Consider the following 13,488-nt stretch of genomic DNA (forward strand, 5'->3'; position numbering starts at 1 on the left):
CTGTATGAATGGAAGACTTATTTTGCTTTGGACTTCCCCTCTGCTTTCAAACGGGTCTTGTTGCACAGAACACAGACATCAACGTCCCAGCATTAGCCTCCCCCAGGAGCACATGGCCACGCCAAACAGGACCCCCCTGGATCAGAGCCAGCCCCCCCCCCCTGCCCCCCCGGTCCTCAGGAGGCACCGAATCGGAGCAAGACATGACTCAAGGTTCGTGGCTTCGGCCCAGACCACCGAGGGGAGGTAAGGGGGGTTCCCTCGAGACCCCGAGACATGGAGATACCAGAATCCAGCGCCTGACCTCGCAAGCCGACAATAAATTCTCAATAATCTCAAATAGATGGTCCACGATAGCAGGATGGGGGCAACAGGCATGCGAGAGTACATCAGGTGCTTAACACACTCGCAGACATTACACCTGATAAGTGGAGATCCTGGTGGTTCAGGGAGGTGTAGACTACACCTGATGTGGCACTTCTAGAAATATGATGGTGAGCAATAGACTGGAATTTGCACAGCAGTAGCATGTACAAAGTGAAAGGCAGCTTCTAGCCTCGTGGCTGGGACTGGGAAGGTTGGTACTTCAAGCCCCGTAGTAGCCATGATAACAGCTGAGCAACTTGACCATTGAGCAAGGCCCTGAACCCCACAGTGAACTAGGGGGGATTGTCCCCTGCTTAGTCTAATCAACTGTAAGTCTCTTTGGATAAAAGGGTCAGCTAAATAACAAATTATAATCATTATGATGAAGAGTAGGTATTTTCCATTCCCTGGGTTTAGTAGTGAGGGCCTGGACAGAAGCAACTCTAAAAAATTTAAATAGGCCCTGGTCCTTATCTTTGTTGTGCAGGTAGCAGTTAAAATTGTACTTCCCTCTAGGGTCTTTCAGCGCACTCATCCCTGGTTATGGGGATGCACCTTGTTGTACGTCGCTCTGGATAAGAGCGTCTGCCAAATGCCATTAATGTAATGTAATGTAATGTAATGTAAAATATCCAACAGCTCTTCCCTGTGATTGGCACACTGCATGTGCATAAGCAGATAACCCAAACAGAGAGGGGTTTTTATGGGTAATCTGCCTGGGCTGTTGAGAACCACCCAGACAACAATGCAAGCCGAAGGGTTGGCATACCTGCTAATGTTCCATTTTTAAACCCCGTTTTACAGGGGAGTCCATGGGACCTCCAGGACTGTCTGCCACTTGGCCTCCAGCTATACATAGAAAGGTTGGGGGTCACTTGTGCAATGGGGCTGAAAATAACCCTTCGGTGACAGAGTGGCTATGCCCAAGGGCAAGGTGAAGGTCATTGAGCCAATGAAATACTCAAGCATGGACATCCCCAGGACAGGGGTGACAGTGGCTCAGGCGGTAAGAGCAGTCGTCTGGCAGTTGGTGGGTTGCCTGTTCCATTCCGCCCTGGGCGTGTCAAAGTGTCCCTAAGCGAGACACCTAACCCCTAAATGCTGGTTGGTGCCTTGCATGGCAGCCAATCGCCGTTGGTGTGTGTGTGTGTGTGTGAATGGGTGAATAAGAAGAATCAATTGTACAGCGCTTTGGATAAAGGCGCTATATAAATGCCAACCGTTTACCATTTACCATTTCACTACTTCAGCCCGGAGGACCAAACTGGACCAAATTCCCTGGTGTTTGCTTTTTTTTTCCATCCATTGATGAACATGGTTTGAAAAAATAGACTGGAAAGAAACTGAAATGTAATATCAGCTGATTGGCGGAGACTACGAGACATTTCTCTCTCTGAATGGTGCTGGGTGTTAGTAGGTAGGAGTTTGCTTCCAAAGGATGACAAAGGGTATTGCTGTCCAATTACTTTGACACATTTACTTAAATTTAATTTATGTAAATTGTTTACCAAATGTTTTTCTTGCCAATTACTTCACCTGAAGTTCCCCCTGGGAAACATAAATAAATTATATTCTACTCCTCTTAGGGGAGGGGGGGGTGTAGGGGCTACCAGGAGACTACAACATGAATGTATTATTGTTTTTTCCACCTTGAATATCCCAGCTAACACTAAAGAACTCTCACAATGTTACTGCCATGCAGGGGCAATGTTACAACACCGACAAAACATTCCAGTAACATTGTGAAAACCTTTAGTGTTAACTGGAACCGTACCATCCAGAATCCCTGTTCTCTGCCGAAGGTAAACCTGACACACTCATTTCCAGCCAGGTGTAATTACAAACAGTGCCCTCCACACACAAGCCTATTCAAGGTAGGCATCTTCATTGGTGCCCTAATCCCTCAAAGTATGTAAAGTAGCATTTAAATGGCATTTAAAGACACTTGCCCGAAGCTGTAATGATATTGCCAATGCTATCATTATTTGTGAAAAGCTCACAGAAAAATCCCATTCAAGCACATTTTTATTACAGGAGCTTTGACAGATAAAGGCTTCCAACAAGATCAATCTTGCATTGTGGGAATATCCAGATGTTATTTCACCAAGGAGAGATTTTCATCTGAAATCTGCCACCATCAAAAAAAAAAAAACACATCACATATTTTGAATGAGTTCAACTTGCACAGTCACAGATTAATCACAAATAAAAAGGTCCCATTTCTCCAAATCAGATATGCATTTGACACGAGCCAACACACCAACGATAGTCGAGTTGGAATATGTTGCGTCCTCTGCGTCTTCACGCCAAGTTCCTAGCATTCATGGAAGAAAAATACATTTGGTCCAGATTAAGTGAAATAAAGCATTCCAGACTGCATCTAATTGCTAAATGTCAATCCATGGATTAAGGCTTCCACATGTTTCAAACGAACTGGCTCGTACATGAGCGTTATTCAACCGTGTAGCACTGTGCTGTTGTTGACTGGAGCTGAACTGGAAGGCTGGTGGGAATAACACAGTACCCCCCGATCCGAATGTCGGGAAGGAGCTTACGACGCCCTCTGACATTCCGGAAAATAGATTTTTTTTCATGACTAGATCTAAGGTGATTTTGATGACTCGTGTACATGGGAGATATCCAAAACAAAAACAAACCATGGGATAGTGGTAATCCTTTTGTTCCTAGGTTCAGTACATTGACCCTGTGTTGCAGACTGAAGTTCACAAAATGACAAGAGACTAATGTTTTCAATTTTTTCCACCTTACATAAGTAAAAAAAAAAATCTAAATGCCAAAATGCTTAAATGCCAAAACATACGGTCATGCCAGATGCACAAGGATGTACTTCCAGGATTAAATCGGGAGCAGTTGTAGTGGATTTTTAATATGACATAGTGTTTACAGAATTGTCATTCAAGGGGATTTACGATTGTGTCTTCCAAGCCATTCAACCGAAAACTCTAAACAAAATGCTGATTAACATCACTGCAGCTGTACAGGTCCTAATGCTCATCATAGCTGGTCAGAATAAACAAAAATAAACAGCCCGTTATTATTACAAGATGGATGACAACAGAGGCAAGGCCTCCAAATAAAAACACACATCTCTCAGCGGCCCCCTGGACTCCTCTGACTGAGACCAAACTCATTTTCATGCCGGGACCAATCTAATGGCAAAGGGCAACATCAGACCTTTGTAAAATGGCACACTGAAGCAATTCAAACAACATTTTTCAGTTGTGGTGTAACAGCTTTTTTGCTTTTTTCTTTTTTCTTTTTTCCTTTCTTAGACTGCAAAGAAATTTGTCTTACAGCTGCACAATGAATTTCATAAGGGACCCAAAAGCTGACGGACTGCAGACACGCCGCAGAAAAAGCGTCCAGATATTTGGCCGGAACATCCGCGGGACACCTATTGGGGAAACAATCTGAGAGGGACGTCTGCCAGCCATTCAGCTCAGGCAACTGACAAAACACAAGTGTGCGAGTTCACAAGGGGACCTTGGACCACCTGTTGAAGACCTCTAGGTGGCAAGTGTAGCGACTCTTGAGCAAAGACACACGTACACATCCTGTTGGACTTGACAGAGGGTGTTCTGCCATGAAGTCACACTCTGTACTGGCTGTGTGCGGCGTAGTGCCACAGCTGAGGCCAATTATGTGATGTACATTAAATATGAAAGTGTTGTTGGGGGTTTATGTATTTGGATGAATCAGACTATTATAAACAGCCTAGCAGCCAGGGCTGCTAGACTTGGCCACAGACACTGCTAATACTCAGCTCTAAACTGCTCTTCCATCTGTTTGCCATGAGAAAATGAAAGAATATTAATATTTTATGGACGTGCCAGCTCCTCATCTCTGACTCATTGCAGTTTGACTAATCTAAATTGGATGGCTGAGGTGCTGTTAAGCACGGTGTTTAAGACTACCAGTGAAAACACGGTCTAGATGCGGTCCTGACGGTACATTTACTGGAAGGGCACACATTTCCTGCTCTGGGACTGACTGACCCCCCCAGGAGCACTCACCGGAGAGCACGCTCATTCAGAACGTGTCGGAGAGCGGGACTCACTCAGGGGGTGTGGAACGTGCCCAGCTGGCAGTTGCCGGGCGCTACGATGACGGGTAAATGGCATTCTGCAGGAAGTATGAGACACCTCAACCTCATCCGGCAGTCAAGAGAGAAGATCCACTGGGACCACAAATTCCTCTCAACAGTAGAGAGAGAAAGAGAGAAAGAGAGAAAGAGAGAGAGAGAGAAAGAGAAAGAGAGAGAGAGAGAGAGAGAGAGAGAGAGAGACTTAAAAGCCAGTGTTCTTTCACCTAGGTCCTTGTGGTTTTTCCATGTGGTCCCGAAAAAAAAATAAAAACCCCCCACACAGAAATCAGCAGGGAGGATCCTTGGGCAGGGACCTCCCTGCATGCCCCCCTCTCCCAGTAACCCGCGCCCCCTGCATCATCCACGTGACCCTTTATTACCATTATTACCACATCTCCGCTTTCCTGAAACGGACCCTACGAGCCCACGCTGCCTCTCAGGCTCTACTGTACGAGGCGCGGGCTGCTGGAGAGGCACGCAGGGCGGGCGGGGAGCGAGACACCCGGTGACATCACAGGCTCGTCAGAGACCAGCACACCCACTCGCGGCCGGTCGATTTCCCCAAAACAGTGGCGAGGACCCCAAAACGTCACATGATGGCTAAAACACACGCGCGCTGCCGCTCGAGACACCTTACGTAAGCCAACGCCGACTCGAAATCGTTTCTTAAATTACAATTCGCAGCGGTTTCCTACTTGACTGTATTTTTACGGGAATTTCACTCTGGGGAACAGCTTTGGTTTTACAGTTAAACAGAATTCCACATGACTCCACACGTCGAGAATGGACGCCACTGCTCAAGAGAAGGGCAAAGGACACTTACAGTATTCCTACAACTGCACATTCCACATTGGGAGAAATGGAAAAATGTGGTAAAAAAAACAAAAAAACATTACTATAAAAGACACCTACTTAACAGGTACTGGTATGTGTAAGTAAGTCGGGGCTGAAAATCTAATGAATTCCTCTCTCTGTGACTGCTGCCACATGGTGCCCCACAAAAGACCCCAAAGTCACTGACAAGGTGGTCCCCACCAGGACCCATCTGTCCTTAAAATAGAAGTGTTAAATATAACCCCCCTTTTAGTCTTTTCCAGGTTTAATCCTGAGGGGTTAAATATGCGCTCATAAAACGGGACCACTGAGCCTGCCCCCCCCCCCCCCCCCCCCAGACACCCCCCACCCCCCCCGCTGCTGTTCCAAACAGCAGGAAAAAACAATCTGTCCCATCAAACTCTTTCAGCACCTGATGAGAGGGTGAGTCTGGGTGGAGCGGTGCGAGAGAGGGAGGGGGGGGAGGGAGGAAGGGAGAGTGATGGAGTAAAAAAAAAAAGAGTGGGGGAGGGAGGGAGGGGGGCAGGGCCGAAAGCCCAGGGGGAGGGGGTAGGCACATGTGAGCGGGAGGGGGAGGGCACAAATGTAAAGATATTTAAGATGCTACCGGGCCAGGTCTACTCCAGTACAGACTGAGAGCACAGCCTGAGCACACAGCTGGGTGTGAGAGACAGAGAAAGAGAGAGACAGAGAGAGAGAGAAACAGACCGAGACCCCACAACAACAACAACACTAAAACTCCTGCGAAAACTTCACTCCTGCGACCGCGACTGCAGCTCTTGTCCCCAGGCCGCCCGCTCAGCCTCTCCACCACAGCGCACGGAAGAGACCCCCCCGCGGAGCACCAGGAGAGCGCCATCCCCTCTGCCCGTTCCCCGTTCTCCAGCCATGACGACGAGCGCGTTCCTGCGGTTACTGGCCCTGGGCCTGGCGCTGCTGCTCCTGCCCGTGACGGGGCAGACCCTGCGGGACCCGCGCAAGAGGCCGCCGCCCGCACAGAAGGCCGGCGCTAAGGGCCAGTGCTGCGAGGACGTGCGGGCGCTGAAGGTGCAGGTGGCCAACCTCAGCAGCCTGCTGGAGGAGCTGACCCGGAAGCAGGACACCGTGGTGCGGCAGCTGATGGACCTGGACAACCAGAACCGGGTCCAGGAGGCCCGCGTCACCGAGGCCGAGAGCAAGTACTCCGAGATCAACAACCGCGTGGACATCATCCAGCTGCAGGCCTCGCAGTCCCTCACCCAGACCACCTCAGGTAAGAGACACCTGCCTCCCTGTTCCCATCTGTCCCCGTTCCCATCTCCCACCGTTCCCATCTCTCCCCGTTCCCATCTCCCACCGTTCCCATCTCTCCCCGTTCCCATCTCTCCCCGTTCCCATCTCTCCCCGTTCCCATCTCCCACCGTTCCCATCTCTCCCACCGTTCCCATCTCCCCCCGTTCCCATCTCCCACCGTTCCCATCTCTCCCTGTTCCCATCTCTCACCGTTCCCATCTCCCACCGTTCCCATCTCTCCCTGACTGCTGAAATCAGACCTGAGCTCTCTGTGTGTACTCTCTGCGTCATACTCTGAGAGATTCATTGAGCTCTTATCTGAGACGCACATTCTGAGAGAGTACGGGCACTCACACCCACACAGGTGTGTACCGCAAAAACTACAACAAAAAGTTGAGGATGTGATTTTTTTTGTTTGTAAAAGAGGTTTAGTTCCATTCAAACTCAGTTTAAAAAATAATGACTCGTATGTTATGAATAAGTCACCAGACCAGTGTTATTAAACGCGAGCGTTAAGTTACCGGCGTGAGTTCAGTTGAGGGGACGCAGTGGTCACTCCTGCGGTCTAAAATGGGGGTGACGGTGCTGATGTCAGCGGTCGCACTGTGACCCCCAGTGACCCCGCTCTCACCCGCGCGGCAGCTGCAGCCCAGCCGTCTGGCAGGCACGCGAGCGCGGCTTCGCCCGTCCAAACTCAGAATCCGCCGCGTCCAGACCCCCGCCGGCTCAATTCTGCCTTTCATTTCGACCCCCCCCCCCCCCCCTCCTCTCTCTGCCATATGGGCCGAATCCACTTCTGAAAGACTACCTCTCCAACCCAGACACACAGCTGCGTTTCAGCTGTTTCACCGCTGCGTGAGTTCATCGCAATCTGCGGCCCCTGGTCCTCTCCAGAACGGTCTGTTATTTTAGACCGCGAGGGCTGCGAAGTGTTTTTACCCCCCGTTCGCTCAGACGATGATGGGAGCTATCGTAGAGAATCTTCACCACAGAGCGGGTAATGAGAGTAGCAGAGAGTGGGGTGAATTTAAGCGGTCGTGTTATTTTCTTTAAACAACATGTGCGAAGAATCATAAACAGAGCGTGCAAGGGTGACGAGAGCCAGTGGGGTGAATCTGTTATTCTTTAACCGACGACTCATTTCACAATGACCAGACTCTACAGCACTGCGTTTCACAACTTTTGATGGAAATAATGATTTATGTTTAGGATTGTTCTCCGTTTATAGTTTTGATTTTGGATTTCAAACACCTGTGGTCTACCCTAAGTCGGGTGTGGACACCTTTATTCTTATCCTCTTAAAATTACCAGACTGGAATGCGCAGAGAAGTCTTTCCAAAACAATTATCTGCTGGAACAGGCCCTAATCATACCGCCAGGGCAGTTTCTGAAAAATTCAGAGCATCCCCAAATCGCACGCACATTTTCATTCGCAGGGTACAGTAAACATATTTTTAGACTTCAAAAACAATAATTAGCGCGGCGCGATCCCGATTTGGGGGCCGCAGACAGCTGCCGCCCGTTTGGGAGCGTTGAAGATTACAGTGTGCGCGCGGTTGTTTGGCTGCTGAACAGTAGTCACTGAGGGGCCGTTGCCGGCACCCCGTAATGCCCTGCCTGCGTGTTCTCGGTAATGAAGACCTGCTCTATCAAAGCCAGCCCCGTTCTCACATCAAAGTTCTCCCAGGGCTACTCATTTCCCGGCGAAACTCAGACGGTCGTCCGAGCGTGTTACCAGCGGTGGCAAAATAAGACGCGGGGCGATTTTAATGCCCAATTAGCGAGCCGTCTGGGGTTCCAGCGCTCTCGGCTCTCCTTTTATTAACGTCTAGAGCACATTGTGCAGCCCGGGCTTAGTCTGTGCACGAGAGACACAATGCTAGGAATTCAACTACATATAATTACCATATCTCCCCGACTGGACACCTGTCCAAAAGTACTTACCAATTACACATAAATCTGTAGTTAATAAAAAAAAAAAACAGTTACCTCATCTACTTTCTATTTTTACACAACAAGTTAATCTGTCTCTTACATGTATGGCAGTTAATGAAACACACTAAAGGGGTGAAAATAATATTGAATAAAATATGAAATTCTTCTAGATGCCATCTACGACTGCGCATCGCTGTACAGCAGGAACTATAAGATCTCTGGAGAGTACAAGCTGCCCGCCGACGGGTTCCTGGGTACGCCGGAAATGGAGGTGAGTCGCCCCGCCCCCCCCATAGTGACGATTGAAGCAGTCCCCCCCCCCCGTAGAGTAACGACTGATGCAGTTTCCCCTGCTTTAGAGTGCCGATTGGATTAGTCCCCCCGCCCTTTAGAGTGATGATTGGAGCAGTCCCCCCTGCTTTATAGTTCCCCCCATCCCTGACGCTCCCTGCCCCTCTCCCTGACGCTCCCTGCCCCTCTCCCTGACGCTCCCCGCCCCTCTCCCTGACGCTCGCTGACGCTCTCCCTGCCCCTCTCCCAGGTGTTCTGTGACATGGACACGGACGGAGGCGGCTGGACGGTCATCCAGAGGCGCAAGGTGGGCCTGACGTCCTTCGACCGCGACTGGAAGCAGTACAGGAAGGGCTTCGGCGCCGTGCGGGGGGACTTCTGGCTCGGCAACGACAACCTCTTCCGCCTGACCCGGCAGCCCACCGCGCTGAGGATCGAGCTGGAGGTACAGGGGGGCGCGAGGGGGGGCGCGAGGGGGGCAGGCGTGGGAACAGCGCCCCAGAGCAGCCGTGCATGCCAGGTCCCAGACACTCAGAGCAACGCCAGAACAACACCCCTCCACCACCCCGCCACCACACCCCAGGGGTGTCTGGCTTTAACAAGGTGTTCTTTTCCAGGGGTTGCAAGCCTCCACGATAACATTTTTTCCCCCCAATCAGCACGTGCTCTCAAGTTTAAAAATTTAGAAGCACACCAATTTGCACATATGTTCCCAAATTACTTTTCCAGCGGGCACACATCAGCTCTCAGGAGCAAATGCTCCCAAAATGGATGCCATGGATTGAGGGGTGTTTTTTAGCTCCCGAAACCGGGCTGCTGGACTCTGTAAGAGCTGTCACGGTTGAAAAACAGGGGTTGACAAGCCAGTACATCAGGGACACTGATGGTAACCATGTCACCCTGGCATGACATCACAGAACAGGACAGCAGCACACGAATGATCTCACCAGTGATTCTGCTACCGCATCTGTTTCCTAAAGCAGGGCTCTGTACGGCTCTGTCTAAGACTACACTGATTAATGCGGGTGTGTGTGTGTATTTGTGTGTGTGTGTGCAGGACTGGGAAGGTCATGTTCGCTATGCAGAGTACAAGTACTTCAGCCTCAGCGACGATGCCAACAGCTACAAGCTGTTCATCTCCGGCTACAGCGGAAACGCAGGCCAGGACTCCCTGCGCTACCACAACAACACCAACTTCAGCACCAAGAACAAGGACAACGACAAGTGCGTGGACGACTGCGCCCAGCTGCGCAAAGGTAAACCGGAGGAAACCAGAGCCAAAATGGAGCGCACTCCTCTTTAGAACGTACATTACTGCACAACATGCCAATGCGCAAATATAGGCATAAAACTATCCATAAAAACTTAAAAGGTAAAAGATATTCAAAATACAATGGGCCTCATTGCAAGAACATTTTCATATTCTCATCATAAATTTATCATACGTTTTTCGTACGATTTTAAGAACAAATCTGTTCGTACGAGCGGTTCTTGCATGAGGCCTGTTGTTAATCTAACCCCCACTGACTGAGACATTGAATTTCACCCCCCCATACACACTTACGCACGTCACACACCTGTGCCATAAATCGGGTTTCACATTCCTGAACACCTTTAGGAAAGGACCGCAGCGCTAGCGAACGCCGGTGCTAAACCAGCCTCGGCGCAAAAGGCGGCGTCATTCTCACAGCCCTTCTGTACGGTCTCTCGCTCTCAGGGGGCTACTGGTACAACTGCTGCACCGACTCCAACCTGAACGGCGTGTTCTACCGCCACGGAGAGCACACCAGCCACACGGACGGCATCACCTGGTACGGCTGGCACGGGCCCAACTACTCCCTCAAGCGCGTGGAGATGAAGATCCGGCCCCACAGCTTTCAACCGTAGAGACCCTGGAGGACTGGGAGGGGTCTCCGGGAGGTCTCGCGGCTTCCCGAAAACACAAAACAACCAAAGTGGCACGCGCCTTTTCCATATCTGGGAACACTCTGATAGTTTAGGATTTTTTTTTTTTTTTTTTTATGTTTTGTTTTTGTTTTTTGTTTTTTGTGGAATATTTCTTCTGAACAAATCTGTGCTGTATTATGTTTGTTTGTAAATTGTAGTTGAATTGAAATATTTATCTTTTGAAATATGTTTGTTCGGCTGTTCAGAACAAAAAAAGGTCAACCAGCAAGACCACTGTTTGGTGAACATTAACACAATCAAAACCATTTCAATGAACCTGAAATAGAGGAGCAATTCTCCCTTAAAGGTTCAGATTTTACCTTTTTACAGTACAGTTCATTTTTTGTCTGCTTCAACTGAAATAGATAGTCCTAAGAAATAATCAAAATATATCAGGTTCACATAAACAACAACCGCAGAATGCAGTGTGGCGTATGATGTAACCATGTACACTCTACGTAATAATCCAAAACCATAAACTCTAGATTACTAACGGACTGTAGCTTTGTTTATAACTGAAAAGGGAACAACCACAGGGTTCTATTTGCAACCTATCAGGAGTGGATTTTTATTTGACTTTATTTAAGATTTTTTATTGTGAAACACACTAAATGCAAATATGTTTTTTGTCCATGTAATTTGTCCTTTGTAATTTGTAAAATGTGTACAGGTCTGTATGGTATTATTCTGTTCAAATAAAACTTTGTATTTTTAAGAAAACTGTGTCCTTTCTAAAGAGACCCAAGGCTGTGTTGGGGCACGACAATGCCCCTGAGATGGCATTAAAAAGCACAGCAGCCCAGCCCTGCTGACGGTGCACTGTGAAAGCAGCGCTAATTACCGCCACTGAGGGCGGTGGCCTGCGACCCTTGACCCCTGCACGCTCACCCTGCCGCATTCTGCCCGTGACCTTTGACACCCAGGTCAAGCGTCCGCGCCACCTGCCCCTATCCCCGCCCCCCCCCAATCCCCCCGACGCTGCCCGTCGTGCTCCGGGAACAGACCCCGAAACTCCGAAACCACAGCTCTGAGAAGCGCAGCTCGGCTCGATTCCCACGCCTGTTGTCCAAATATGAGGGGGGACAGGCAGCTGTCTGCCGGGACCGCCGCTCGCCGTGCGGAATGTCGCAGCTCCCATTCCGCGGACCGTCAAACGCCCGGCCTCTTCTTACAGCGCGGCGGAACATTCCGGACTGCGGAGACGCGTCCGCACCGGTCGCAACCGCTTGAGCGGTGCGTGCGGTGGAGCCGCTGACGCAACATAATTAAACCTCGTTACGTGAGACACGGGTTCTGGAGAACTAGCAGAAAAGAAGCAGCTCTAGACCGGGTGCATTGAAACCGAATCAGATATCAGACAGAAAGGTCAGATCCACTAAAACTGAACCACATCTCAAAGACAGAAAGGTGAGATCCACTAAAACTGAATCAGATCTCAAAGACAGAAAGGTCAGATCCACTAAAACTGAACCACATCTCAAAGACAGAAAGGTGAGATCCACTAAAACTGAATCAGATCTCAAAGACAGAAAGGTGAGATCCACTAAAACTGAACCACATCTCAAAGACAGAAAGGTGAGATCCACTAAAACTGAATCAGATCTCAAAGACAGAAAGGTGAGATCCACTAAAACTGAATCAGATCTCAAAAGAGAGAGGACAGGAAGGTGAGCAGCCATCAGCACATGAAGAGACAGTCAAACCCCCTGGAAAGAAAAGAGGAAGAGGGTCTTCCCTTCTCAAGTCCTCACCCACATGAGAGAGGGGTCACAGAGGAACGTGCAGGGGTCTGGGATAATTCTGAAGGGGAATGTCAAGAGACACCGGGGCCGTGACAAATTCTGAGGGCCATCACGAGCGTCTGGCCCAAGACGAGCTGCGATCGGCCGTCCGTGGGCCCTGCTGTCAGCGCAGACACACTGGAGCGAGCAGGCCCGACTGCAGCCCTGGCAGCACCGCCATGACCTCCCAGGGGGTTGTGGGTAAGAGGAACTTCCTGCGCCTTCATGGCCCATTCTCCGGGGTTCCGCAGAACCGCTCATTACGAAGGCCAATCAAAGACCTGATTATGTGCCTTGTAAAGAAGAAAGGCTTGACAATTCGCCCCACCACTTACAGTACACGGGCACAGTAAACGATTAAAACTGTGAGGTTTCGCGCTCTAAATTTAAAAAAACCATACCTTCAAAGGCTAATTAGAGACGTGACTATATCAACCAAGAATTGGTTAATTATCCATTTCGAATGCACAGAAGCAGAAAACCACACAGCAGTAACATTCAAAATTAGTTAAAACCGTGCATTTTTAGAGATGAAAGCCACATTACTACACGCACAGTCAGGCCAACGACATTTGGGCGGTGGGCTTACAGTGTGAACTAGACTTGATGTTCGGGTACTTTCTGAGAATTGTACCATATCCGACTGGTCTTCTGTAGTTAAGCAATGACCTTCAGAATGCGATTACCGTCCGTCACTTTGGATAAAAGCATCGGGCAAATGTAGTGTAATGTATGGCCATGGAAACAGGCCTGTGGGGTTGTGTGAGAGTGAAGGTCAGCAGACTTGGTGGCACAAGCTGCAGTGATCGGCGTATTTGTGCCCCTGTGATTGGCTAAGCACAGCCCTGGCCCTGCACCTGTAGGCAGAGACTGCACAATTACAGGGCTTAGGGGTGCCTTACAGCGCAGCAACACGGGCTGCAGCTCAGTGCCACAGCAGGTGAAAATGCAGCGTGT

General features: G+C 49.5%; 2 protein-coding genes across 6 annotated transcripts in view; one reads left to right on the forward strand and one right to left on the reverse strand.

The window, feature by feature from the left end:
- The window catches only part of mtor (mechanistic target of rapamycin kinase), a 106,167-nt gene that overhangs the window by 54,326 nt on the left and 38,353 nt on the right, over positions 1 to 13,488 (reverse strand). The gene's annotated exons all lie outside the window — the stretch shown is intronic.
- On the forward strand, positions 5,946 to 11,470 carry angptl7 (angiopoietin-like 7). Its single transcript, XM_061258408.1, has 5 exons — positions 5,946 to 6,557; positions 8,683 to 8,783; positions 9,054 to 9,248; positions 9,861 to 10,059; positions 10,521 to 11,470. The coding sequence occupies exons 1-5, from the start codon at positions 6,194 to 6,196 to the stop codon at positions 10,688 to 10,690; spliced, it is 1,029 nt and encodes a 342-aa protein (XP_061114392.1). The 5' UTR covers positions 5,946 to 6,193; the 3' UTR covers positions 10,691 to 11,470.

This window comes from Conger conger, chromosome 10 (assembly GCF_963514075.1).
Source record: "Conger conger chromosome 10, fConCon1.1, whole genome shotgun sequence".
NCBI lineage: Eukaryota > Metazoa > Chordata > Actinopteri > Anguilliformes > Congridae > Conger > Conger conger.

Coding starts and splice junctions, on each gene's coding strand:
- angptl7 (XM_061258408.1), top strand. CDS start 6,194: ATGACGACGAGCGCGTTCCTGCGGTTACTGGCCCTGGGCCTGGCGCTG. Junction 8,784..9,053: donor TGGGTACGCCGGAAATGGAG/GTGAGTCGCCCC, acceptor CCCCTCTCCCAG/GTGTTCTGTGACATGGACAC. Junction 9,249..9,860: donor CGCTGAGGATCGAGCTGGAG/GTACAGGGGGGC, acceptor GTGTGTGTGCAG/GACTGGGAAGGTCATGTTCG.